Source organism: Convolutriloba macropyga, chromosome 6 (assembly GCF_964194025.1).
Source record: "Convolutriloba macropyga chromosome 6, txConMacr16.3, whole genome shotgun sequence".
NCBI classification, from domain to species: Eukaryota; Metazoa; Xenacoelomorpha; order Acoela; family Convolutidae; genus Convolutriloba; species Convolutriloba macropyga.
Window position 1 is genome coordinate 70,673,383 of NC_134473.1, and position 27,344 is coordinate 70,700,726.

Genomic DNA, 27,344 nt, shown 5'->3' on the forward strand with positions numbered 1-27,344 from the left:
TGTGAATAAAAAATTAAATATTCACAATCAAGCACCAAATTTGTACATGACTATTATTGAACCTGAACTAATCATTCACGATTACATAATCAATATTATTTATCATTCAAATTTACAATATAAATTTTATTTTTACAGTAGAAAATCTAAATAGATGCCAAGCCAAAAAGTTAAATTTTGAAATTTGTTTTGGCGTGGCTGTCACAAAATTATTTACAGGACTTAGTCAATTTTTAGATGTTTACGAGTCAAACTTTTCAGCTGTTTGTATTTGTGTTTGTGTTTTGAGTTGCTTGTTCGCACAATTTTGTGTACTCGGCTAAATGAGCTTGCATTTGTGCGATCGCTTTCTGCTTTCGGGCGAGATAACTTTCAACTTGTTTGACGTAATCTTTAAACGCTTTATTTCCCAGTTCCATTTCTCGTAGACAATTTAGTTCTTTGGTACAACATTTTGAAACCTGAGTTAAATGTTCTTTGTGAGCTGATATTAAAGTGGTCTGGGCTTTATGGATGATGTTACTGGAAGGGGTTGAAGTTCCAGAGCCGGCGGATGACTTCGAATCTTTTCGGTTCTTTGAACCCGGACTCTGGCTTCGGCTACGTTGGTTGCTGGTCGTTGACAAAGCACTTTGACCATTAGAACGATTTGTTCGCATACTTTGAGATCTTACAAAGCTTTGAGATGTTGTCGTTGGAGCTTCGGTTGCGGTTGTGGTCTGATTTGAGGAATCGACAAGTTTTGCACTTTGCAACGGACTGACGTTAGATGCTAGAGTTTGTTCAGGCGAGTTATTAGCTGTTGACGAGGCACTGTTTACTGTGGCTTGTGGCGATGACGAACCTCCCGAACCGGTCCCGACCCTTGGCGATTCTCCAATCACAGATGTCGCATCTTCGCCACTGGACGAGTGTCGGGATCTAGGTCTCTTCTGAGATGTCAGTGATTCCTGAGTACTCTCAGGTGTCACAGGGTGACTGCCGGAACCTCCTTGTTGATTTTGCTGGACTAAGTTTTCAAAACTTCCCACGGCTCTTCCCATTTTTGGGGGTGGTTGTTTAGAAAAGTCGGCTAAGTTCATTTTCTTGGCTGCCGAGAAAGAAGTTGCACGATCTCGAGGAGTTGTGCGGACGTTGGGGCGAGAGGGTTTCGAGTTGGGTGGTTGGGGTGCCGAGGGTTGCTGGGTATCTACATTTGGGTCTGGAATAGCCCGGCTGATGTTAATATTTGATGTGTGTGGACTCGGAGTTTCATCCTCGGACACTGAAGGACTCCGGCGTCGCCTCGTGTCGGCAAACGAAAGTTTTCCGATGTTGGACATTTTGCCAGTGGAACTGGAGGTTGGCGTTTTTGCAGCCGCTTGGCGGATGTCGTCCGCTGAACTTGAGAATCTTTTAGATGCCGATGATTTCGGAGTTTTTGAATTCTCACTAGAGCCAGTTATGTTCCTATCAGGTACTGCAATTCTACTATCAGCATTCTGTCTCTGCGTAGCTACTGGATCCTCGCCACTTGGGTCAATTTCTGAGTAACTGCTTGACTCTATCCCAAAAAATTTCACAATTTTCCTTTGACTTTTGGGAGACCTTGTTTGGTCGGCAGTTCCCAATTTTGAATTCCTGGCTACTGACCGTCTCTCAGCTTGATCCAGGTTGTTGCTTTTTGGGCTTTTCATACTTCTGAAGAACGCGACTGGATTGTTTTTGGATTGGGTCTGTTTCTGAGGGCTAGATACAGGGGTTTCAGTTTGAAGTTGAGCAGAGCCCTCTGGAATAGATAACTGAGATTCAGATTCGCGTCGAAGATCAGGCGACGAAATGCTTTTCCGAGTTGACACAGTCGTCGGATCTTTGGCCGGACCGTAATGATGAAGATAGTTAGAAGCAAACACTTCATTATCAGCAGCAGTGAAGTCTCCTGGTTTTACGTCATTCCCAGCCCGTTTTTGAAAAAAGGATCCAACTTTTGCACTGGACGGGATTTCGGAAATTGGCGATACAGATCCGGAGGAAACCGAAACAGGTGAGTCGATTCGAACTGTATTCTGCTGAGGTTCTGGCACAACATTTTGGCTCCTTGGCACCGGAATTGTAGTTTCCTCATATAAAGTCAATTCGTCAAAACTTTCCACAGATTTTGACCTTTGAAAGTCGGTGTTATCTGAAATATCATCTATAGTTAAGGCATTAAAAGTGGTCATAGTTGTAGTCATGGTTGAAATGTCGCTGTTTGATCTCTTCAGCCCACTGGATGACCCGGCAATGAACCGTTTCTTTTTGGCTGCTCTATTTGGTTCTTTTGCAGATTTGTTCGGCGATTGAACGGCAGTCGCGACAAGCGATTTGACCTTTCGGGTAAACTTTGGGTTTGAGCTTGCTGTGCTTGTCACATTAACTGCTTGCGCTGAGGACGGAGAATTTGTTGAAAAACATTGCGCTTTTAGCTGCTTAACCCGATCAGCATATCTTAGTGTGTTTAAGGTATTATCACAAGCAGAAACTGTGGGCGAAATGTTGGCGATCATGCAAGTTTTGGAATCCCCGATAAAACTCTCCTTCAAAACTTGGGTCAGTTTACTTTGCCTGAAGGGCGTATGTTTTGAGTCCTGATCCAACGCCCGTATACATTCCTTCAGGGCTAACAATGACGTGTTTATTTCAGCACCCTCCTGTCTCGTTTGTTTATTTTGATCACCCGCTTCCGCAGCTCGTTCGCTGCCCGCCAAGTCAATAAAAGACATCCTACCCTGACCAGAGCGTGAGTCATTGTTGCTACTTCGTCTTGATTTCTCACTTTGAAGGCTTTTAAGTTGGATTTGAAGAACTGCGTGTGACCTTGACGAATCAGGATTGACCCCCGATTGACCCACGCTTCGATGTTTGCCCCCGATGGCCACAACCGCTAAAAGGTCATCCATACTATTAACCCTCGTCTCTCGCAAATTACTAATATTTACCCTCTGTTTTGCATCCTCTCTCGCGTGCAATTTTGCTCGGCCATTCAGCAAATCGTAAAGTTGCCCGCAGTATATTTCGAAAAACGCAACATAAACAATTTGACCCGATCTGAGGGTTCTGAAAATTTGATCAGCCGCTAGCAGGTATAGCCCAGGGTTGTGAGAAATGTTTCCGCTGCCCATAATTGTATGTGTTTTTCCACTACCAGTTTGGCCGTAGGCGAAGCAGGTACTTTTACCCCCGTTAATAACATGCTCAATTAAGGGTTTAACGGCTCTCTCGAAAACAGTTTTGTTGTCATCTCGTTCCGAGAAAGCCTCGTCAAAAAGGTACTCGTGTTTATGAGAATATTTCGTCATATCAACCGCAACTTTTTCTTCGTTCACTAATACAGTCGAGTCATTAACACGAACTATATCGACATCGTCTCGTTTCTCACGCTTCAACATCGGTCGCTTCCGAACACAAACTCGGATTTTATCCGAACTTCGTCCCGCAGCTTTTGCGACTTTCCGCGTTGGGCTGGGCGAGGTGCTAGTATTATGACTAATACTCGGGATTCCATAGTTATAGGGCTGCCCCTCGCCATGTTTGCTATGTTGGTTAGTCTTTCGGGCCCTGAAACTTGAGTTGGGCGAAATGGGTTGTTGCCCGGATGGGTAAAACGAAGGGTTGAAACTTAAATAATCATTGCTGTCATCTTGATCATCATCATCGTGTTCAAAATCTGCGTAATTTTGCTGTGAATAATTCTGATATGTTGGGGCTGGTTTGTTTGGGGTCTGATTGGCTGGGACGGTTGACAGGATGGACCCCGGGGGTTGCCTATTTCGGGCGACGTTGGAGGCGTTTCCGAAGTAGGAGCTCTGCTCGGTTGAGGGGTGGTAGCTTCTCCGCAACGGGCTGGCAGATTCAAAGTTATGATGGTGATTGATGTGGGGGTTTTCGAGCAAGTCATCGTCTTTCTTGTCACTGTCCGATTCGGAGTGACTCGATCGTTGCCTAAAAAAAGTTAGAAGTTTGTATGTCTCGATTTTTAATCTTGTTAAATTAATTTATAATTTAGTCCACTGTGCTTAGATCAAATAATTAACAGGACTATCAGTAACTGATATTTTAAGTTAACTTACAGGTTTCTGTCACGTAAGCATTTGTATCACTAAATATGGTAAAGAAAAAATTTATGCAGCGAAAGATTTGACTCTGAGACAAATTTCAGTTTCCTGACGGGAATGGGATAGCTGAGCATTATCTTATAAGAGTTTACTAGGTCTTAAGAGATCGTTTTTTTATATTAGTGTGAAAATTTTATTATATTAGGCAGCAAAACATATCCTTGGAGACCTGTTTTAAGACTTATGAAAAATAAATTGAAACTTTCAAAACGTACCTGTGAAAACAAATGTGTTCAATCATCCCAACTTTTCTCAGATTTTAATGAACTTTCGCCGCAAACAAAGTTTAGTCACGATTGTGGCATCCAGGTTATAAACTGGTTAGACTTTTAGTTATAACTTATTAAAATTGCACCAGCAAAAACTCTCTCAACAACTTCAAACAGAATCTGAAAAGCTTTGAAAATTTGACGACAGCGGGACAAATTTAAAATCAAAATTCAGAATTTCTCTGTTGTGTTGCTGTCGTTATAATAGACTTCTAATTTTATAATTACATCATAAACCACGTATATATCTTACTAGTTATACTTATGGTTATAACTTGTTAACTTAAGTCATGTTGTTAACCGCGTGAATAAAAACCATATGTTCAAAGATTGCCTGTCAAAAGTTAAAATGGTACATCAACCTGGTTGAAAAAAATTAAAATTATTAATAACAGATCTTGCTATAATTGTGAGAGATAATTAAAAACCATCTGTGTCATAAAAATTAATGCACTGAATTTTATCGGTATGTTTTATTTTATTTTACAAGCTAGGATATCTCAAGCCAAAATGCATATTTGGGTAATTAAGATTAATTATCGTAATTTTGTTTGAAGATCTTGTAATTAAAATATCTTTACTTTAATTGATGATTAATTTCAGAAATTTTGAACCGATGAAAATATCAGAAGAAAACATGTTATACTATGGCATAACAATCGTCTCATGCTTTTTTAAAACAAAAAATCCTCCTTTTTTAATTATGTTTTCAATCTTTTTATATCAGCTTAGTTAACAATAAAATTTTGTTTTAGCAAATTTTTCAAACAAATGTTCTTAAATTGTTGTGCTTAAACTCTACGCTTACCTTGAAAAACTAATCAGCGCGTGACATGAATCGTAATGACTGTAAGATAACAATAAAAGACGAGCAAAATTGTTGTAAAAATTTGCAAACATTTTTTGTAAATCTTTTATTAATATGCAAAACAACTGTGGAAGTTTCGCTGAACAATTTGTTTTGGGTTTCATTCATCTGCGGAATAAAAACCTAGATATTTTCCTTTTTTGCCCCCTAGTTTAAGGGATCATATTATTTGTAACCACTCAGCGCACCTTGTATATTTAAAGGATTTACAAAACAGTGACACATTGAATTGAATTAAGTTCCTTGAAAACAGTTTACAATTAATAACTATAAATGAAGTAACTAGGGTGAAATTTCAAAAAAGATTTAAAAAATAGTTTAATAGTTCCTTAAAAACACTAAATTAAAGTCCCTTTGATAACAGTCGTATTTTTTGATCCAAATTCTTCTTTTTTTACACTTACCGGCTGCGCTAGTAAGCTGGTATACTATTTTCTTCTTCCCGCTGTTCGAATGATAAGACCAAGATACATAAGGTATTCAATTCGTCCAGCAATATTTGAGACACTTGAAAGCGGATCTCATGGGTATCCAATAGTGTCCTGCCCTTTTAGTTACTTCTAAATGTTCTGACACTACTCAGTGGGGGAGAGGAACTACATGCTCAACTCTTTATAGTTCACTCAATTCTGGCCCATCGATTTATTGGATATAGAATGACAAGAGTGGTATCATTGGAAAACCCTTCATGAATAGAATTCTAAATAAAAAATTTTTTTCCAACTTTTGTCTTTAAAGAATCAAATTTTTTGTTTAATTATTTGACATTTAACCGTAATTTTGTTCATTTTAAGTGTAATTTTTGACCAGTTCTTTTTTTTCAATTTTAAAGTCTCATTGTAGTTTCTACAATTGAAAGGACTGAAATTATATTGGGGAACCATTTTTTCATAAGCATTTCAAAGTTTTTACGACCGTTAGACATCAGTGAGAAGTAAAATTGAAATAGGAATTTTAGTAACGCTAGAATATCAAAAAAACAAAAGAAATGATTCGTTTCAAAACATAAAAATGCATTGAAACAGCTTTTAAATAAAAAAGCTGTAAATTTGTTTTAACATTTTGTTTCGATTATGGTGACAAGTTTTCCAGTGATCAAGTGCGGCCTTTTGATTGCTTTTTTGATGTTTTTCTTTTTATTTAACCTTGAAAGTTTTTCTGCTATTCTTGGAATCTGATCACTAGCTCAGACTAATGAGAGGTCAATTGGACTCCAGAGGGTGACCTTTTAAGTTTTGCATCTATTTGTTATTTTTTTCCCATTGTCTTTTGATGGCATTGAATCTCATTAATGACAGTTACCGCTGGGCGTTCTAACTTTCTACAATAAGTAAATTTATTTAATATTTCCAATCGATAACCCTTGAGACTCCAACACCAAGTAATTTTGTTTTGCCTGTTTTTGTTGTTTTTCGTTGCAATTTTGTCAGAAAACAATTGATTTCTGAATTCTTTCTGTATTTGTCTTCTTTGTTGTCGTTTCCCTTAATCTCATTTTTAACAGGTACCACTGAGTTTTTATTTCAATTTTATTCCTTGCGCGTTCATTCTGGAATTTAATTTACTGGCTGTTACAACATTCATTTTTGAAAAACTTACGTGACTTTTCAATCGCCCTCAATTGTTGGTATTGCCTTGTTAACTTTGAAAATATGTAATGAACTAACTCTTTTGAGAAAAAACTAGTGCCATTTTTGTAAAATTTAAGATTCTTCAATTTCAAAGAAAATCGTGTTTTATTTTGGGGCCAGATGTTTCTCATCGCGCTTGTCTTGCCTCAAACGTTTTGCAGCTCATAGAAGGCTGATATTACCGTTACAATGTTGAAAATTGAGATTTTGTCTGTTCTTTTTCGGTTTTTGTCGGCAAACTGCTTATATTTTTTGTAATTAGATGTCTTTCTCAAATTAAGTTTTGACCATTGGATCTCACACCATGAAGTCAAAAAGCAAATTTTTCGCTAAACGTTAAGATACCTATGCAAAATTCATGTTCTTGAGGTAATTGGTGTCCACATGCTGTAATTGTTTTTGGCCAACTTTTTGATAATTTGAAATCACTTAATAAAATTAATTCAAAATAAATAATAAATAAAAAAGTGGTCAACTGGATGACTATTGTGTAGGAATTTGGGTTTGAAAATTCAGTAGAAATTGATATGGGAATCTCATTTTGTTGTTTGACAAATTTAGGGGTATACTTAATCAAGTCAATGTTTTTTGCTCGAGATGTGGCTGATTGATTATTCTTTTTAGCTACACGTGAAATGTGTGTCTCCGTCCAGTTTTTATTCTTTCTATTGAAACAAATAACTAATCTTGTACTGAGATCACTGGTATATATATATATATATATATATATATATATATATATATATATATATATAATATATATATATATATATATATATATATATATTTATACCAGAACTTTTTTTTTATTTTATATTATATGTAGATATGTAGAATACTTGATATTTAGATTTTTAAGTCAATATTGTGAATGATCATTATCGGTCCTCCTTATGATTATTCCTCAAACTCCTGAAAAAACTAAATCAACAAATAACAAGAGAACCAAAACTTTTAATCGACTTTAATCAACGACAAAATTGATAGTTCACAAGAAAAGGAAACTTAAACGAGAAAAGTAATTATTTGTAATAATAATGTAGCATGAATACTCCACAGTGGCCCATAAGATCAAATAGCTTGATATCATCAAAACCGAATGTTAGATAAATTTACACTGATATTCTTTGAAAAATGCCTCAGCTGGTATTGATATTCTCCATTTTGACACTTATCTACTCATTTCAGAGCTTCTTCACGTCGGCATAGAATTACTTTACCAATTGACTAGCGAATCAAAGTTATAGTAAATTTTCAGTGCAAAGCTAAGCCATTAATAGTTACGATTTTTGATGAAAAAAAAATAATATTGCGGAGTTTGTGAAACCAAAAATTATTCTACAAGAAACAAATGAAACATAATAATACAAAAAACACCCAAAATGCATCTTTCACGACCACTTTTAACAAAGAGTTACTTAAAACATGACACGCTTGTATATAAGAAGCCATATCCATTTAAAAAGCAATTGTTTTTAACTTTACAGCAAGAAAACAAAAACACTACAAGAACACTGAACGAACTGAAAAAGCGAGAATGTTTGCAAAACATGCGGATTTTGTCAAACAATACGCTTGTTTATATTTAGCAATTTAAAGTGACAAAGAAAGAATTTGCGAGTATGGATCCAATAGAGCATGATAAAAAATAATATTACAACATCACAGCTGAAGTGAAAAAATGTGATAAAGCAAACCAAATTGCGGCATTTTTTAAAAAAAAATATAAGAATGTTTAGAGGTCAATTTTTTAAAAAAAACAGGTAGGAGAAACAGAAAGCGATGGATAACAGGATAACACGATTACCAGACACATGAAAACTCTATATCAAAACCGTTTTCGGGAAAATCCCATGCTAAAAACACCCAAAGAAAAATAGCCCCATGGAGAAACCCACAGACATAAATCCCTACTTGACTGTTAACTCGCTTTTAGCTCGTTTGGCCTAGTGAGCCCTGGCTATGCTTTAGTGGCCGTTGGACTTGATATGAAACAATCACAATCGAGCAATGTATGACAAACAAGTTTTTAGGTTCGAAAGGAAGGGTTTATTTCCGCGTGGTTAATTCCTTGAGGTTTTACTTCCAATCTAAATTCAGGTGACTATTTTTTCAGTGAGGGTTTATTTCATTGGGATTTAATTTATTATGGATTTATTTCTTATCTAAAATTAACAGGTTGTTTTTGCTGTAGGGGTTTATTTCCTAGTCCCGCTGCACCTAGTGAAAAAGTTATGGTATAAAAGACCAGAAGTAAAAATTGAAAAAGAACTACTGCAAAATGGCGATAGATTTTGCACCCATTTCTTATAAAATAAGCTTTAGCAAAAATACCGCACTTTCCTCTCTACTCTTCATTTTAGGCATGCTGATTAAGTAATTAACACATTGAATTGCTTTTCATCCGTCTTTGCTTTTCAAAATTCAGTCTTTTGAAATATTGATATAAAAAGTATTCTTTAAGTAAGTATTCAGTTCAAAAAATAGGGCAGTCGTAGATTACCCATAATTTTTTTGATGAACATCGTATGGATGAATTTACAAGCAAAGGTAGAAAATCAAAATTGAGACAGCTTAATGCTCTTATTTTGCAGAAAATCAAAAATCTTACGTTGATAATATATTTATAAAATATCATAAGGAGCAACACAATATATGATATGTTACCCACTAAATGCTGCGCCTTGGTTCAATCAATTATGTACAATTTTTTGTTTAGATCAAAGCATAAGTAATTGCTCGTAGTTATTGCATTGATTTTTATTAAACTCAAATCGCAGGTAAAAACTTAAAAGTATGGTTGGGTTTGTGTGTGTGTATGTACGCGTATGTGTGTGTGCTTACATCAGTGCGTGCGTGCGTGTATGTATATGCGTGTGTGTATATATATGTGTGTGTGTGCGTGTGTATGCGTGTGTGTATGTTTGTTTGTTTGTTTATTTGTTTGCTTGTATGTTTGTTTGTTTGTTTGTTTGTTTGTTTGTTTGTTTGTTTGTTTGTTTGTTTTTGCGTGTGTGTGTGTGTGTGTGTGTGTGTGTGTGTGTGTGTGTCTGTATCTTTGAGTGCGCGTTTACCAGTGTTTTTGCCCATCTAATATTTTTTGAAAAATTAAGGTATTGAAAAAACTACTAGTAGTTTGAATTTTTTTTACGTGTACCTTAACTTTGACCTCACAATCAATGAACCAAAATCATTTATGAAATAGCGATTAATGTTTGTTTTGGGAGGGCTATCCCTTGATGTCAGTAACATTATTTTGATACTTCATTGGTTGAGAGAGAGAGAGAGAGAAACTAAGAGCTGCTGAGGGTTCAAGTTTTCATCAGGCTTCAATTTATGAGATCTAGTAATAAACGGTGTTTTTAATTAACAAAATAGCTCGTCAGCAATGATAAACACAACCCGTCTATGAACATCTAACGGCTCGTTTATGATCAGACTTTACAATTTTGCATGTTTCTTCGACCTGTACTTTAAAGACGACATAGTTTTTAGTAGTCTTTAAAATGAGCCGCGATCTTTGATTAGCGGCGCTTGTTCAAACGAAAACATCGGAATCATAATTGATACAGCTATAGTATTATTGATAACAATTGTTGGCATGAAACCGTTATCTTATCTTGTAATGAGATAATCGTCCAAACTACATATACCCGGGTCGAGATGTCAGCGCCGTTTCAGCGCATTTTTTTGTAAGAAATGCGCTGAATGCGCTGAAATTATGTAAGAAATGAGCTGATTTTTCAAAATTTTCAGCGCAAAAACCTCACATAATACTGCGCTGAAATGTGCTGAAATGCGTTGAAACTTTGTAAGAATTGTGCTGAATTTTCTGCGCAGTTCTTACAAAGTTTCCGCGCATTTCAGCACATTTCAGCGCACTATTATGTAAGGTTTTTGCGCTCAACTTTTTGAAAAATCAGTGCATTTCGGCGCATTTCTTACATGACTTTCGGAAATCTCTCGAGCCGGGTATGAACTCAGGATTTTAATCTAAAAACATTGAAACTTCAAATATAAAGTGCAAATTTTCTGAAAAGTTTTCGGCGCCCCAATCAGCTTAGCACGAACGATACTGTCTATTTTACGTTATTTTTGACAGAGTAATGTGCGATAAAAGAAGATTATAATTAGATTTTCTTTATTAATGAGGCACTTTATTTAGTAATAGTAGTCTGAATCTGATCAAAACTGTTTCAAAATCAAGCATAGCGACAGAAATTAAAACTAGAGACCCGGCTATTCATTTCTTTGTACTATTTTTTCATTAAACGAATCTTGCTGTTTGACAATTTGTATGAGAAATTTCTGAAACGAAATTGTCTGAGAAGCCACTCAGCTTTGTAAACTTTGCAAACAGGTAGTCTAAAACAATTATAGAACTACTTTTATTGTTTATAGCTTCAATGATTTTTCCAGGCTTCGTTTCGACTCGGCTTTGCTTCGTCTCAACTATAGCCGGTACACTGATCAGTTTGTACACACAAAAATAATTCTCTAACTTTTACTTAAAGTGTTAAAATGGGTAAATTCGAAACTATTCTCCTGTCTGCTCTCCAAAGTTAAAAACCCGTTCTTCCCATTTAACGGGAAATCAAGAAGCTAATGAAAAATGTGTGACAGTCTTTTTCGCTAACTCTTGTTGTGATTACTAGTGAATCTTCAACGTATGCTTCATTGTTAATGGTCCAAAATTTTTGAAAAAAGATGTCAATTGTTTTTTTATAGATTATCACTTATCAACTTGAAGGATTTCAATTTCATCTGCTAAAATTTGAATTTTGTTCAAAAACGTATCTTAATGTATTTTGAAATTGATATATTGGAAACACAAAGTTTCGACAAAATATGGATTTTTTAAACAAAACAGATCTCAAGAACTTTAAAAGCATTTTTACTCAACAATTTTGCCGCTTTTTCTGAATTGAGAAACGAACTAAAAAGCGAAAAGTTGATCAAAATCAAACGAACAATTCTAAGGACACAGTTGGAAACTTTTTAAGCAACTTCTGAGAATCTTTTCACGCTTGGTTACATACACCATTCTTAAATCCCGGTGGAATCACGGCAAGTATTATAAATGCTGGTCAAGGTTAATAATGGCCCCAAGCAATGACATATTTTTTATTTCTGTTTGTGAGGTATCTGTATTGGTAATTTCAACTTAAAAATAAATAATTATCAAAAACTTTTTCATTTTTCTTAAATCTTAAAATTCCCGATTTCTCACTTTTGGGGGCAATGGTATCCTATTCGCAGCTTATCTATGGCTAAAAAGATACATTTCAACTGCACCTGTTTGATTTTGAGGACATTATTCCCAAGAATTTCAGAATTTTTTTTCCGAAATTTGTAACTTTTCTCGCCTCTTTTCAACTCTTATAGCCAACCTGGTTTCTGATGGGTTGCGGAGTTGCTGTTTTGTAGATAATCAATAAACCAAATTTTTTTTCAGTTCAGTTTTCAAAAGTATTAAAAGACAAATTTCCTATGTATTTCTGTCTTTTTCTCAAGTACTTCGCTTTTTTGTCATTTCTGTACCTTCCGAGATCAAGCCATCAAAAAAACTATTTTTTTAAAAAAAAACAGAGCCTCTGTTCAAGAAGGCGTAAGTTTTGGCATTACAAACTTTATTTTGAAGATATTGACACCTAGAAGACCTATAAATAAAATATTCCTCATTTTTTGCGAATAACTAGTTTTTTAATATAATTCAAATTTTTTTGATTTTTCCCTGCCTCTGCCGGCCTCTTAGACGTTACTCACGAGAACTCTTAATTAGATAGTTGTTAGGTTTTACATTCGTTCTTTTCACTGAAACGATTGGACACTAAAACCTGGTCCCAAAAATATCTACGGTTTTGAAAGCTATTTTAAAATATTCCTCTGAATTGTTCGAACTATTTGCACGTAGTTGTCAAGTGGCCTGCTGGCAAAGTCAAAGAGTAATTTTTTTGTGCAATTTCTTAGATGGCATTTCAGATTTTGTCTTGTGTGTTTTTTCACAATTCAAAGAATTTAAATTGTATCAGTGCACTGTCTTTTCTCAATCCCTTCACTTTTCTCTTGTTGTCGATGACAAGTGGAGTTAGAGCATCCATTTCATTAACAAAGGAGCAGTTCAAAATTGGTTTGAACATATTATCGATATTTGAAAGCTAAGTTTTCTTAAGTGCAGCATCTTGATTTCGATTTTTCGTTTTTTTCTTACGATTTTCTTAACCAAATAATCAAAAAATCTCAAATCTGTTGTTCTGACTTATTTTTTGTTGGTTTGATCCAAGAGCAGAAATGATTTAGGTGACCTCGACACTGATCTTTTGTTTCACTTTGACCGTTTTTATGATCTAGTCGGTTAAAAATTTTGTTTTCATTGATGAATATTATTTTTATCTCTCCAATAGGTTTTAATAAATTCCGTATAAATTTTCGCATTAAGGCATGACAGTTTTAGCTTTTGGCTAGCCTTTTCTTTCACCGATTTGTCGTAACATTTCGGCAACGTATTCTATACGATCCTTGTGGTGTAATGGTACACAGGCGAAATGTTGCCTGATTTAGAGTTTTGTTTCCCTATTTTGTATGGTTGCCAAATTTTGTTAATGACAGATGTCATTGGAGTTCAAACGATATTTGGATTAGCTCACATAAAGGTAATGAATAGGAGTTAATAATAAACATTGCTTGGAAACTATTTGTTTTCGTCGAAACAGTTTTAGTAATTATTACTGATTTTAATTAATTTCGGCTCTAATTGTTGTTTTTTTTTGCAGTGTTATCACATTTCGTGTAATGCAAGCCCTAAGTGATTGCTAAAGTGTTGCAAACAATATCAGTAAACTTTGTTAGAATAAGAACAAAAATTCAAGTTTTTAATTACTTGCAGTTTTAAATGGTTCGAATTCACAGCTCATAGAGTTAATCTTTGTAACACTTCTTTTTAATGCAGGCGACTCAATCTTGGTTCTAAACGATTTTCTGGTTATCCTTGTTGTCTTCTTAATCCTAATAATTGACGTAATTATGGGTAAATAGTGAGACACAGTCAAAATACATTTTTTTCAGTTGATAGTTAATCGAAGATAAGAACTTGACTTTATTTGCTCTTTTCAGAAGTCTTATTTCTTAATCTCATTCCTGAAACGTATATAGGGAAGTAAAGATAACACTTTTGAATGTTAATCTCATATGTTAATCTCTTTAACAAGAAAAGCTGGCATTGCCTACTGAAACTCATTTAAATTTGTTTGAAGTTTTATTTTTTCTTTTGGGTTTGATACTTTGATTTATGTTTTATTGTGTGTTGAAATTTATTGATTTGTCAGTAATAGTGGTTTTTGTTGTCTTTTCTTTTATTCAAATTCCAAGTAAAAAATTGCTTTTTCTGTTGCGTTGATCTTTTGTCTGCCATTTCGATTGTACTAATCTTCACTTCATTGAAAAAATACTTGACTGATAATTACTTTGTTGTTTTGAGATTTGACTTTACATATTTGTCTATAAAAAACAAACAAGTTTAAAACTTCATTATTAAAAAGAAGTTGACTGAAAAATAGAATAAAACATCAAACCCAGATTGAATTCCATTCAAAAATATGATAAAAAATAATATTGATGTCTATAGCCTCACTGTATTTTATTAAAAACTTCGGTAATCGAAAACAAACCCTGTAGAAAGGTAGCCCAATTTTCATTCAAAAATCAATATAAACACTTAATAAAGAAAATTTTGCAGAAGAGTTGTCACATTTGCCTTTTCAAGTTTGATTATTAGCAAAAAAAAGTTGAACACTCAGATAAAGTATTGGCAAAGGTAAAGACTGTATCAAAAAACTTCACTTTTTGCAGTTAGCATCAAAGTTTTCAAAGTGGCAAAATGTTGAATCAAGTGCGTTTTAAGTTAAATCCTAAAATTATTAAGTTTTTTGGTTTTATTTTTATTCTTTACTTCTTCTTTTCTAATGCTGGACCGTTGTGGGCTTAAAAATTTTGCTGCAGAGATTTTTTATTCTACTTTAACATTTGCGCTTCCGTGCCCAATTTTTGCGTACTGCAACACGAGAGCAATCTTGTTCTTAGCAAAAATTGCTTCTTCATCTTCTGGCGCTAAGCACTTTAGTTGGAATAAATTTTGAAAACCACTACATTTTTCTTATATATATAAAAAAATGTGAGATGGAAAACATGACCTGATTAATAACGTTTTCAACGCTCAAGGGGACTATGCTTGAAGTATGTTTAAGAAATCGGAAAAAAATCGGATTCCAAAATGCAAAATCCTGAGCTCAGAAATTTCTTATAATGCTTAATAAATGCTGTTGTTTCAAATTGAAAACTCCATTTTAGATAGGCTCTTTATACCAAACATTGCAAAAGTTGTATCAAAATTTGCGTATTAATGGTAATCGGTTTAAAAATGACAATATAGGGTCTATCGAAAGTCGCTTCCATATTTAGTTAAAAGTTCATACTCTGCAACAGAAAACCAAAACCAAATCGGCGATAATATAATAAAACAAAATGCCAGTCAGGTCAAAAAATCTTTTGTAGCCCAAAAATGTCAGATTTCCTAGATATGTGATAGTAAATTTTGATTATCGATCCTTTTTTATTTTATTGTACAAAACTTAATGCACTTCAATCCAGTGCATTTGCATTAATGTCTCATCATTTTCAAATGATAAGATGTGGAAACAGGATATGATAAACGGATCAATTCTATCCCTTCTTGATGAACAATTTCTTCAAATTATTTTATTTTGTTTTACCCATGAATCGATTCAATCACAGTTCTTCTATAAAGTCTTATTGTAGGATGTTGTTCCTTTTAACGATTTGATTGATATCTTTTTTAAATTTTCTAAACGGAAAAATCTCAAAGATTAAATTGAAATGAATTAAAGAAGTCAATTACAGGCCAAATTTAAAGTATCTTTTAATAGTTTTCTTGCAAAGTGCAGCGGAATTTATGGGCGCGAAGCCTTTACTCTCAAAATTATACGTTTTTCTTCATCGTTAATAGTTCCAAATTTGCTCATAATCGAAGCTAGGTGTACCAGTTTTCTGGTGAACGGAGAAGTAAATAAGGACAAAAAACAACCGATGTCAAAGTCGTCCATTTTTTTACTTTGAGCAATATCAACCTAGTTGCTCACAAAGTGGACTTTTGTAATCATCTCAAAACACAACTGTGGCGTGGAATTTTTTAAAAGAGTAATGTTTGTAACAGGTTTTCCAATCAGAAATTGAGTTCGTAATCCGCTTGGAAAAAATAGAAAACTGACAACTTTCCCTCCAAATACTTATTTCCTTTAATCAATTTTCTGAGAAAAATATTAAACATTTGTCCAAAAACATAAATCAAGAAAAGTGATCATTACTAAATTTTTCATATTTTTCTTTTTTTTCCATTTTAACGTTTTGTCATATTTTCAATTATACTATCCTAGACGAAAAAACATCGCCGTTTAGGTGCATATGTTAAACAAAACATTAAAAGTTTCTTCCTTAACGGATGAAATCATCAAAATATTTTACACAAAGCAAAAGCTGGACACGCGCCTTACTAAAACAGTTCATTGCTTACAAGCATAAAACCATTCCATTGGATATTGTTTTGTCAAATTAACTAAATTTATTAATAGCAACAAACACCAATCTTTACTAACAAAAATTAACATAATCGTTATGCGCATGTGTTTTCATAACTATTAGTCCTGATTAAAAATTTGAGAATAATCTACGCAACTTTATTGTCTCGCTGAGAGTATCAATCACATGTTTAAGTTTTGCGCAACGAAACAACAAGGATGCTCGTAAATGTGCATTTGCAAATGATGTTCCGACCCGAGCTCATCTATATTTTTGACTCAATTGTCAACCAAATGAAGGGATAACAAAAATAGAAAATTGAGTTTAAAAAAATCATTACACAACCTAACTACTAACCGAACTCCTTAAAACCATGCCTCATCACATCGCTCACGAGATCTGCCATTAAAAAGACTGCGAGAAAAATAACAAAAAAAGCAAAAACAAAAAAAGAGCACGGCAAAAACTCGACATTTAAATTTAAAAGCACCTATTAACAACCTCAAAATGCAATCAGATAAGACCATATCTACACAAATTTACTTTTTTCTAGCTAAACAGCAGATGAAAATTTTCCCTAAATTGACGAGGTAACAATTTGAAAAAAAAAACGAAATAAAGATGTGAAAATCAAAAATCAATCATTATTTGTGAAACCAAATAATTTCAAAAGTCATAAAAATCATTTGCTTTTAAAAAAAAAGTTCTTAAAAAATTTAGTGAAAAGTGCTTATGAAACCAATAAGATGTGTATTTGATGAGACTGAGCCATAGAGAATGGACTAAAGATACAGAAAAACTCAAAAAAATACAAACAACAAATTACAAACCTTGCGAATACACAAGTTACAGAAGCCAATAAAATCATTAGCTATTATCTGAATAATATGTGTTTCTATTTCATGTTTCTATACTAATTCAGCTGAAATGATACTGAAATAATAAATAAATTCATTTAGGCTACATTTGAAAATCAATGGGACCTGTTATTACGCGAATGTGCTACAAGAAGTGAAAAAGACACACAAATACACCACTCACAAATCTTTTATGAAAACGCATTTGGTTCAATAAAAAAACACTAATTATGACATAATATTAGTACAAATGTTAATTTTTGAAATCAAAGGAATTGGATGGCACCTCTACTTGAAGAGAATAAGTTACAAATTGACGAAAAGAGCAACAGAAAATGAAAAAAATGAAAAATTCTTGAAAATGTTTAATCTCAGAAACTTTAAGATTATTCGCTATAAATTAACTGCTTCGGGAAACAACATTCATTCAATCTAACATTACAAGCTTATGGCACCGGTCAGCGTTTCAAGGCAAAGTAAAGAACAAAAAAACATGCAAAAAACGCAAATTCGAAAAAATTGTGCAAAAGTCTCGAAGCAATTAAAATATGAACTTTTCAGTAAAGCTGTTTTATTTTCAATTAAGTTTTTAACATCAATGGGATTCTTTTTTAATTATATGACTTCAAAAAATATACAAATATATTAAAACCACGAAGTTTTTGAGAAAACCCGTAGTATCAATGCCATTTGATTCATTAGTTTTCAACAGAAGCTAATAAAAATGTTAATTATACCTCCACGGGACAACAAGGATTTTTTCCTTCATTGTTTGTTTGTTTGTCAATAGGACAGCAAATTAACTCATTGACTATAAAAACAACAACAAATACAGGCAAAATCCAAAAATTCAGAAGAAAAGTGCAAGAAGAAAGTGTCGAAACCATTTAAACCATAAGTGTGTCTCTGAAAACTTTATCTATGATCCATTGAACGTCTGCTCTAAAACAATGGAGGCTATCAATATCAAGATGATGTGGTAAGATTTCCGGAGGAACCAATATTACGAAATTATCCAATTATTTTAAAAACTTTTTTTGAAATCTTGTGGCATTGAAGTTATATTACTAATAGTTAGAAGATAAAAGCGCTAATTAAAACAAAATAGGTTGGTTCAGAAAGGAAGAGGGTTTGATCATTACTGAGGTTGACTTACACTGCACGAGAATAGATTTAAGATTGGTAAATGTTCTAAAAAACTTTCGAAAAAATATTTTTAAAATGTTAACAGCCATTCAATTCAGTAGTATTCAGCGGAAGTCATTAAATACGCTCAATTTCCCAATGAACGGAAAGGAAAATTCTTCATGCACACTAAACCATTAAAACATCGCAATAAATCTTATTACCATGAAAAGAACAACAAATACAAGCAAAATCCAAAAATTCAGTGAAAAAGTGCGAGAAGAATGTGTCGAAGCCATTTGCAACATAAGCTTTTCTCTGAAGACTTTATCCCTGATCCATTGAACGTCCTCTTTTGGCCAATGGAAGCTATAATTACCGAGCTAATGTGATAAGATTTCAAGAGGAACAAATAATACGAAAATATCCAAAAATTATTTTGAAATCTTGTGGCATTGAAGTGATATATTAATTAATTTTCAAAGTAATAAGAGCCATTTTCAAAATCATTTTTCAGAGTCTTAACAGCCATTAGCCGTCCACTCAAAGCACTAGAAAGGTTCAGTTAATGCACTCTACGAAACTTATTGCACTTTTTGTCACTAATTCTATGCCGTAAGACTCAAATTTTGTAAAACCTCAAAAATAAAAAAAAACTCATTTAAAGTTACGAAAACTCAAAGGTGATGCCAAAAAACATGAGCGGTTCATTGAAAAAGATTTTTTTGTTGATTGGGATTCATTTGACTGTAAATGTGGTTTGTCATTAACGGAACCTCGATATAAAAAGTAACAAGACTCTAGGTGGCTTAAAAAACAAAAAATAAACGAAATAATTTCTTATAAAGCAATCAAAAAAATTCAATTTTTTTTCAAGTGAACTTCACTATGAGATCAAAATTAGTCGTTTTTATAGCCTTTCTTCTCTTAGAAACTCAAAATTGGTTCATCTTGTGGCGTGAAATGTAATTTTGAATTAATATTTTTATTATAAAAATTTTATTTGAAGACAATTTACAACAAAATCATGCCAAATATCACGTGTTCACGCAAAACTTCAATCCTCGATAACTCCTCGAAAAAAACGAATTTCAAAAAAGTCTTTTAAATTTTGAATTCTATGCTGTACGAGTTTTTCAATGATAACACTCACATTTCTCTGCGACGACATCCAGCGGCCAAAATTTTCTGAACAAAAAAACGCACTTGAGTATACAGTTCCTTCCCCCATTAACGGGTTCGGAATAAAACACACTGCGTCGCGCAAAATAATGAAATTCCTTAGATTGTGACTGAACTCAAATCTAATGTAACAAAAAGAAATGAAATTTGTAAATTTTAGAAGAAAATTGTTCAAACTGGCGGATCATAAGTAACGGTTCATTGGTCAATTACTTCTGTATGAGAAAGTTTCTATTTTAAAAGAACGCCAGCGTATAATTTTGATGAAATATAAAAGTGTTTTTGTAACAAGATAACTATTGAAATCAATTGTCCCAATTACTTAGGAAAAGTACCCAGAAGTACTGGTAATACGGTTTAAAAAGTGGAGTAGTATATGTTACAGGTAATTCCAATTGTGTTATTTTATACGGATTCAAATTTTAGTAAAAACAAAGAGGACATTCAATTATTGCTACGTGTTTTCTAGCTTAGTAGATTTTGAAGTGATAACCAAGATTTGCATTTATACTGACAGGAGTAAAAAGTGACATGATCAAATCTCTGAATCAGTACTGATATTAGACTTGCCGTTGAGTCCGGGAGGGGTCAAATCAGATACAACAACTAAAATCGACCAGTACGGGATTCGAACCATCATCTGCTCTTACTATCAATCTTTACAGTAACCATTACACCAACTCGTCTTATCCTCGGAATCTTGAACATCTGTCATAACCCTTTCTCGTGTCTTTTCCTGATACTCGAAGTTTCATGTATCTAGCCAAGTATACGGTGAACAAGTAGAGCTTTTTGTCAAGTTATGTCAAGCTTATATTATGCACAATTTACATTATGTTGTTCTCTCATTCTTCGAATACGAAACCAGCATGGTTAAAATCCGAATTATAATCAACTTTACCAACTAGATAGACTATCTGAAATCACTAATATCTGATTGTGAGGTCTTTTGAAATCATAATTTGAAATCTTTTTTTTTGAAATCTTGTGGCATTGAAGTTATATTACTAAAAGTTAGAAGATAAAAGCGCTAATTAAAACAAAATAGGTTGGTTCAGAAAGGAAGAGGGTTTGATCATTACTGAGGTTGACTTACACTGCACGAGAATAGATTTAAGATTGGTAAATGTTCTAAAAAACTTTCGAAAAAATATTTTTAAAATGTTAACAGCCATTCAATTCAGTAGTATTCAGCGGAAGTCATTAAACACGCTCAATTTCCCAATGAACGGAAAGGAAAATTCTTCATGCACACTAAACCATTAAAACATCGCAATAAATCTTATTACCATGAAAAGAACAACAAATACAAGCAAAATCCAAAAATTCAGTGAAAAAGTGCGAGAAGAATGTGTCGAAGCCATTTGCAACATAAGCTTTTCTCTGAAGACTTTATCCCTGATCCATTGAACGTCCTCTTTTGGCCAATGGAAGCTATAATTACCGAGCTAATGTGATAAGATTTCAAGAGGAACAAATAATACGAAAATATCCAAAAATTTTTTTGAAATCTTGTGGCATTGAAGTGATATATTAATTAATTTTCAAAAAAATAAGAGCCATTTTCAAAATCATTTTTCAGAGTCTTAACAGCCATTAGCCGTCCACTCAAAGCACTAGAAAGGTTCAGTTAATGCACTCTACGAAACTTATTGCACTTTTTGTCACTAATTCTATGCCGTAAGACTCAAATTTTGTAAAACCTCAAAAATAAAAAAAAACTCATTTAAAGTTACGAAAACTCAAAGGTGATGCCAAAAAACATGAGCGGTTCATTGAAAAAGATTTTTTTGTTGATTGGGATTCATTTGACTGTAAATGTGGTTTGTCATTAACGGAACCTCGATATAAAAAGTAACAAGACTCTAGGTGGCTTAAAAAACAAAAAATAAACGAAATATTTTCTTATAAAGCAATCAAAAAAATTCGATTTTTTTCAAGTGAACTTCACCATGAGATCAAAATTAGTCGTTTTTATAGCCATTCTTCTCTTAGAAACTCAAAATTGGTTCATCTTGTGGCGTGAAATGTAATTTTGAATTAATATTTTTATTATAAAAATTTTATTTGAAGACAATTTACAACAAAATCATGCCAAATATCACGTGTTCACGCAAAACTTCAATCCTCGATAACTCCTCGAAAAAAAACGAAATTCAAAAAAGTCTTTTAAATTTTGAATTCTATGCTGTACGAGTTTTTCAATGATAACACTCACATTTCTCTGCGACGACATCCAGCGGCCAAAATTTTCTGAACAAAAAAACGAACTTGAGTATACAGTTACTCCCCCCATTAACGGGTTCGGAATAAAACATACTGCGTCGCGCAAAATAATGAAATTCCCTAGATTGTGACTGAACTCAAATCTAATGTAACAAAAAGAAATGAAATTTGTAAATTTTAGAAGAAAATTGCTCAAACTGGCGGATCATAAGTAACGGTTCATTGGTCAATTACTTCTGTATGAGAAAGTTTCTATTTTAAAAGAACGCCAGCGTATAATTTTGATGAAATATAAAAGTGTTTTTGTAACAAGATAACTATTGAAATCAATTGTCCCAATTACTTAGGAAAAGTACCCAGAAGTACTGGTAATACGGTTTAAAAAGTGGAGTAGTATATGTTACAGGTAATTCCAATTGTGTTATTTTATACGGATTCAAATTTTAGTAAAAACAAAGAGGACATTCAATTATTGCTACGTGTTTTCTAGCTTAGTAGATTTTGAAGTGATAACCAAGATTTGCATTTATACTGACAGGAGTAAAAAGTGACATGATCAAATCTCTGAATCAGTACTGATATTAGACTTGCCGTTGAGTCCGGGAGGGGTCAAATCAGATACAACAACTAAAATCGACCAGTACGGGATTCGAACCATCATCTGCTCTTACTATCAATCTTTACAGTAACCATTACACCAACTCGTCTTATCCTCGGAATCTTGAACATCTGTCATAACCCTTTCTCGTGTCTTTTCCTGATACTCGAAGTTTCATGTATCTAGCCACGTATACGGTGAACAAGTAGAGCTTTTTGTCAAGTTATGTCAAGCTTATATTATGCACAATTTACATTATGTTGTTCTCTCATTCTTCGAATACGAAACCAGCATGGTTAAAATCCGAATTATAATCAACTTTACCAACTAACTAGACTATCTGAAATCACTAATATCTGATTGTGAGGTCTTTTGAAATCATAATTTGAAATCTTTTTTTTTTTGAAATCTTGTGGCATTGAAGTTATATTACTAATAGTTAGAAGATAAAAGCGCTAATTAAAACAAAATAGGTTAGTTCAGAAAGGAAGAGGGTTTGATCATTACTGAGGTTGACTTACACTGCACGAGAATAGATTTAAGATTGGTAAATGTTCTAAAAAATTTTCGAAAAAATATTTTTAAAATGTTAACAGCCATTCAATTCAGTAGTATTCAGCGGAAGTCATTAAATACGCTCAATTTCCCAATGAACGGGAAGGAAAATTCTTCATGCACACTAAACCATTAAAACATCGCAATAAATCTTATTACCATGAAAAGAACAACAAATACAAGCAAAATCCAAAAATTCAGTGAAAAAGTGCGAGAAGAATGTGTCGAAGCCATTTGCAACATAAGCTTTTCTCTGAAGACTTTATCCCTGATCCATTGAACGTCCTCTTTTGGCCAATGGAAGCTATAATTACCGAGCTAATGTGATAAGATTTCAAGAGGAACAAATAATACGAAAATATCCAAAAATTTTTTTGAAATCTTGTGGCATTGAAGTGATATATTAATTAATTTTCAAAGTAATAAGAGCCATTTTCAAAATCATTTTTCAGAGTCTTAACAGCCATTAGCCGTCCACTCAAAGCACTAGAAAGGTTCAGTTAATGCACTCTACGAAACTTATTGCACTTTTTGTCACTAATTCTATGCCGTAAGACTCAAATTTTGTAAAACCTCAAAAATAAAAAAAAACTCATTTAAAATTACGAAAACTCAAAGGTGATGCCAAAAAACATGAGCGGTTCATTGAAAAAGATTTTTTTGTTGATTGGGATTCATTTGACTGTAAATGTGGTTTGTCATTAACGGAACCTCGATATAAAAAGTAACAAGACCCTAGGTGGCTTAAAAAACAAAAAATAAACGAAATATTTTCTTATAAAGCAATCAAAAAGAATTCGATTTTTTTTCAAGTGAACTTCACTATGAGATCAAAATTAGTCGTTTTTATAGCCTTTCTTCTCTTAGAAACTCAAAATTGGTTCATCTTGTGGCGTGAAATGTAATTTTGAATTAATATTTTTATTATAAAAATTTTATTTGAAGACAATTTACAACAAAATCATGCCAAATATCACGTGTTCACGCAAAACTTCAATTCTCGATAACTCCTCAAAAAACGAAATTCAAAAAAAGTCTTTTAAATTTTGAATTCTACGCTCTACGAGTTTTTCAATGATAACACTCTGATAAACATTTCTCTGCGACGACATCCAGCGGCCAAAATTTTCTGAACAAAAAAACGCACTTGAGTATACAGTTCCTCCCCCCATTAACGGGTTCGGAATAAAACACACTGCGTCGCGCAAAATAATGAAATTCCTTAGATTGTGACTGAACTCAAATCTAATGTAACAAAAATAAATGAAATTTGTAAATTTTAGACGAAAATTTTTCAAACTGGCGGATCATAAGTAACGGTTCATTGGTCAATTACCTCTGTATGAGAAGGTTTCGATTTTAAAAGAACGCCAGCGTACACTTTTGATGAAATATAAAAGTGTTTTTGTAATAAGATAACTATTGAAATCAATTGTCCCAATAACTTAGGAATAGTACTTAGAAGTACTGGTAATACGGTTTAAAAAGTGGAGTAGTACATGTTACAGGTAAATCCAATTGTGTTATATTTTACGGATTCAACTGATTATTAAAAACAAAGAGGACATTCAATTGTTGCTACGTGTTTCCTAGCTTATTAGATTTTGAAATGATAACCAAGATTTGCATTTATACTGACAGGTTTAAAAAGTGACACGATCATAGCTCTGAATCAGTACTGATATTAAACTTGCCGTTGAGTTCGGGAGGGGTCAAATCAGATACAACAACTAAAATGGACCAGTACGGGATTCGAACCTTCGTCTCCTCTTACTATCAATCTTTACACTAACCATTACACCAACTCGTCTTACCCTCGGAACCTTGAACATCTGTCATAACCGTTTCTCGTGTCTTTTCTTGATCTTCGAAGCTTCATTTATCTAGCCAAGTATACGTTGAACAAGTACAGCTTTTTGTCAAGTTATGTCAAGCTTATCTTAAGCACAATTTACATTAGGTTGTTCTCTCTCAACCTTCTAACACGAAATCAGCATGAGTTGGACATAACCGACTTAAAAGGGCTCGCTCAACTGGAGTGGAGCGTGAAAAACAATTTTTACCAACTAATCAATTTTATCAACTAACTGGACTATCTGCACTCAGTAATAACTAATAACTGATTGAGAGGTCTTTTGAAATCATAATTTGAAAACAGGATTGTGTGGGTTCAATGGCTCAAAATGAAGGCTTGATTTTGTGGGTTCATCTCCATTTAATAAATTGGGTCGTATATTACCAGACGAAATACTCTTAGGCAATTTGGTAAACTGATTTCGTTATCAACAATATCCAAGAAAATTGAAGTTAACTGAAGTTAAAGGTCAATTTTAAAAAAAAAAATACGTAAAGTTTCTGAAAATTGCTGCTGAATCAAAAAAACCAGTTGCGGAAAGAAACCCCCACGGAAAAAACCCACTTCATTTTAGATAGGAAAAAAAACTCAACGGAAATAAACCCCTACGGAAATAAACCCCCACGGAAATAAACCCCCACGGAAATAAACCCACACTTTACTATTAAAGAGCTGCGCATTTAGCGCGTTTGGCCATGCCTTGCGGGCCAGGGCCATTCCTCAGCGGCCCGTGCGACTTGATATGAAACTATCACAACCGAACAAACTATCAGAACCAAAATTAAATTTTAAAATGGGGTTTTTTTTCCATGGGGGTTTATTTACGTGGGGGTCATTTTCCGAGGGGGTTTATTTCCTAGACCCCAAACAAACAGCTTTGCCATTTCCGAACTCTGGCCTCTCTGTGCATTTTTAGAAGGACATAAATTTTTAATAAACTCTTCACAATGTGAGGCTGGTGTTAAAGAACACATCAAACTTGAAATTAAACACGAACGGTAATTGAAGGTCCTTAAGGTCCATACGTACCTCTGAAATTCTGGCTTTGGCGCATTTGTATGTGTTGTTTGTTGGGTGTTTCGCCCCGTCAGACTTCTGTAAATATCCTCGGGCGAAACAACGTGATGTGATGACTGCTGACTGGCATAACCCGATGAAGGGCTCTGGCTCGGTATTCTCAAAATCTGGCGCTGCTGAACAGCCGATGACGTCATTGTGTCTTTTGTTCCAGAATGTTCTTCAGAATCCAAATTTCTGATAATGTCGATTAACTGAAATAACTTTTTTTGATCTCTGTTCTCTTTTATTCCTAAGTTGTAATAATCGATGGTTTTTAAATTAGTTAGTAAATTTGAGCGTGTAATACCACTTTTAACAAAGTTAGGGTAATATTTTTCAAGTTTTGCTACTTCTAAATAGGAGTAGAAATAGTCCTCCATATCTTTTAGGACGTAAAAGTTGGTAAACTTGAGGAAAATGAGCGCAAATAAAAATTTCAAAATGCGTAAATGGTAATAACGGCGTTGCTATGGAAAAAGCGATGTGCGAATGAATTCGATGACTCATGCGAGGCTTTGAAAAGAAGGAAAAATGAATGGATTCCTTTTGGTTGCCACTGTGTTCATATAATGGTAAGTTTTCCATGTTTTAAGCTAAAATTCATTTCCTTTCTCTCTTATAGTGTAGCGTAATAGATCAATGTGTTATGCAATGGTTACACAATTGTTACGTAACATAGTGAAGCAATTTGATATTTGCAAGGCGATTTTCTTCAATTACACGTGTAAATACTTGAAAATAAAATCGCGTCTCAAATGGCTAATTAATTATGAAATGTGTAAAAAAAATTCAAAAGTATCACCCAAAAAATTTTTGATTCTAGTTTACCGGCAAAAATGCAGCAGCGTAATTAAAAAGTAAAATCAGTTTCTAAAACAAACTTTTGTAGTTTTATTAATCGAAGCAAAATTACTCGTACTAGCTAAGACCTCGTGTTGTTATTATTAATCTCTGCTGAAGTTTTGATTTATAAAATTTTTGCATCACCAAAATGTTTAGTCATCGATCGGTTGGTAAATTTAGCACTGACTGTAAATATAGTTATAATGCATCGTTTTAGTTACAAAGTTATAAACTTCTAAGTAATACACACAAACTCAATAACAGGTTATAAAAAATGAAAGCTGGTTATGCTACTACAGCCACGTGCTTCGTTTAGTTATAAAAACACTGACTTCTAATATCAAAAATTTAACATTAAATCTAGTTGCATTATAACATGTTGTGGTTTAATTGATTAGTATTTATTAAGCAAATACGTGATGTAATTCGTTATGTGTAAGTAATCTGCCTGGTATAATTTTGGTTCAAAAAGCTGTCAAACAAACTGTGACAAAGTGTAATTTGAAATGCTGGCCAAATTTTTGATACAATTTTTTAAAAAGAATTTTGACT

At 33.5% G+C, this 27,344-nt stretch overlaps 1 protein-coding gene across 2 annotated transcripts; it reads right to left on the reverse strand.

Moving 5' to 3' along the window:
• LOC142340578 (uncharacterized) lies at positions 1–26,886 on the reverse strand. 2 transcript variants are annotated; one of them, XM_075391250.1, is made up of 2 exons: positions 25,920–26,886; positions 1–3,960 (listed from the first exon to the last, which is right to left on the reverse strand). In XM_075391250.1, exons 1-2 carry the CDS (start codon positions 26,327–26,329, stop codon positions 258–260), a joined length of 4,113 nt encoding a protein of 1,370 aa, XP_075247365.1. In that variant the 5' UTR covers positions 26,330–26,886; the 3' UTR covers positions 1–257. The 2 variants fall into 2 exon arrangements, with proteins under 2 accessions (XP_075247365.1, XP_075247366.1); XM_075391251.1 differs by lacking the exon at positions 25,920–26,886 and adding an exon at positions 4,349–4,595.
• Between the last annotated feature and the right edge of the window lie 458 nt (positions 26,887–27,344).

Coding starts and splice junctions, on each gene's coding strand:
- LOC142340578 (XM_075391250.1), bottom strand. CDS start 26,329: ATGGAGGACTATTTCTACTCCTATTTAGAAGTAGCAAAACTTGAAAAA. Junction 3,961..25,919: donor CCAAAGCCAGAATTTCAGAG/GTACGTATGGAC, acceptor AACTTTTTTTAG/GCAACGATCGAGTCACTCCG.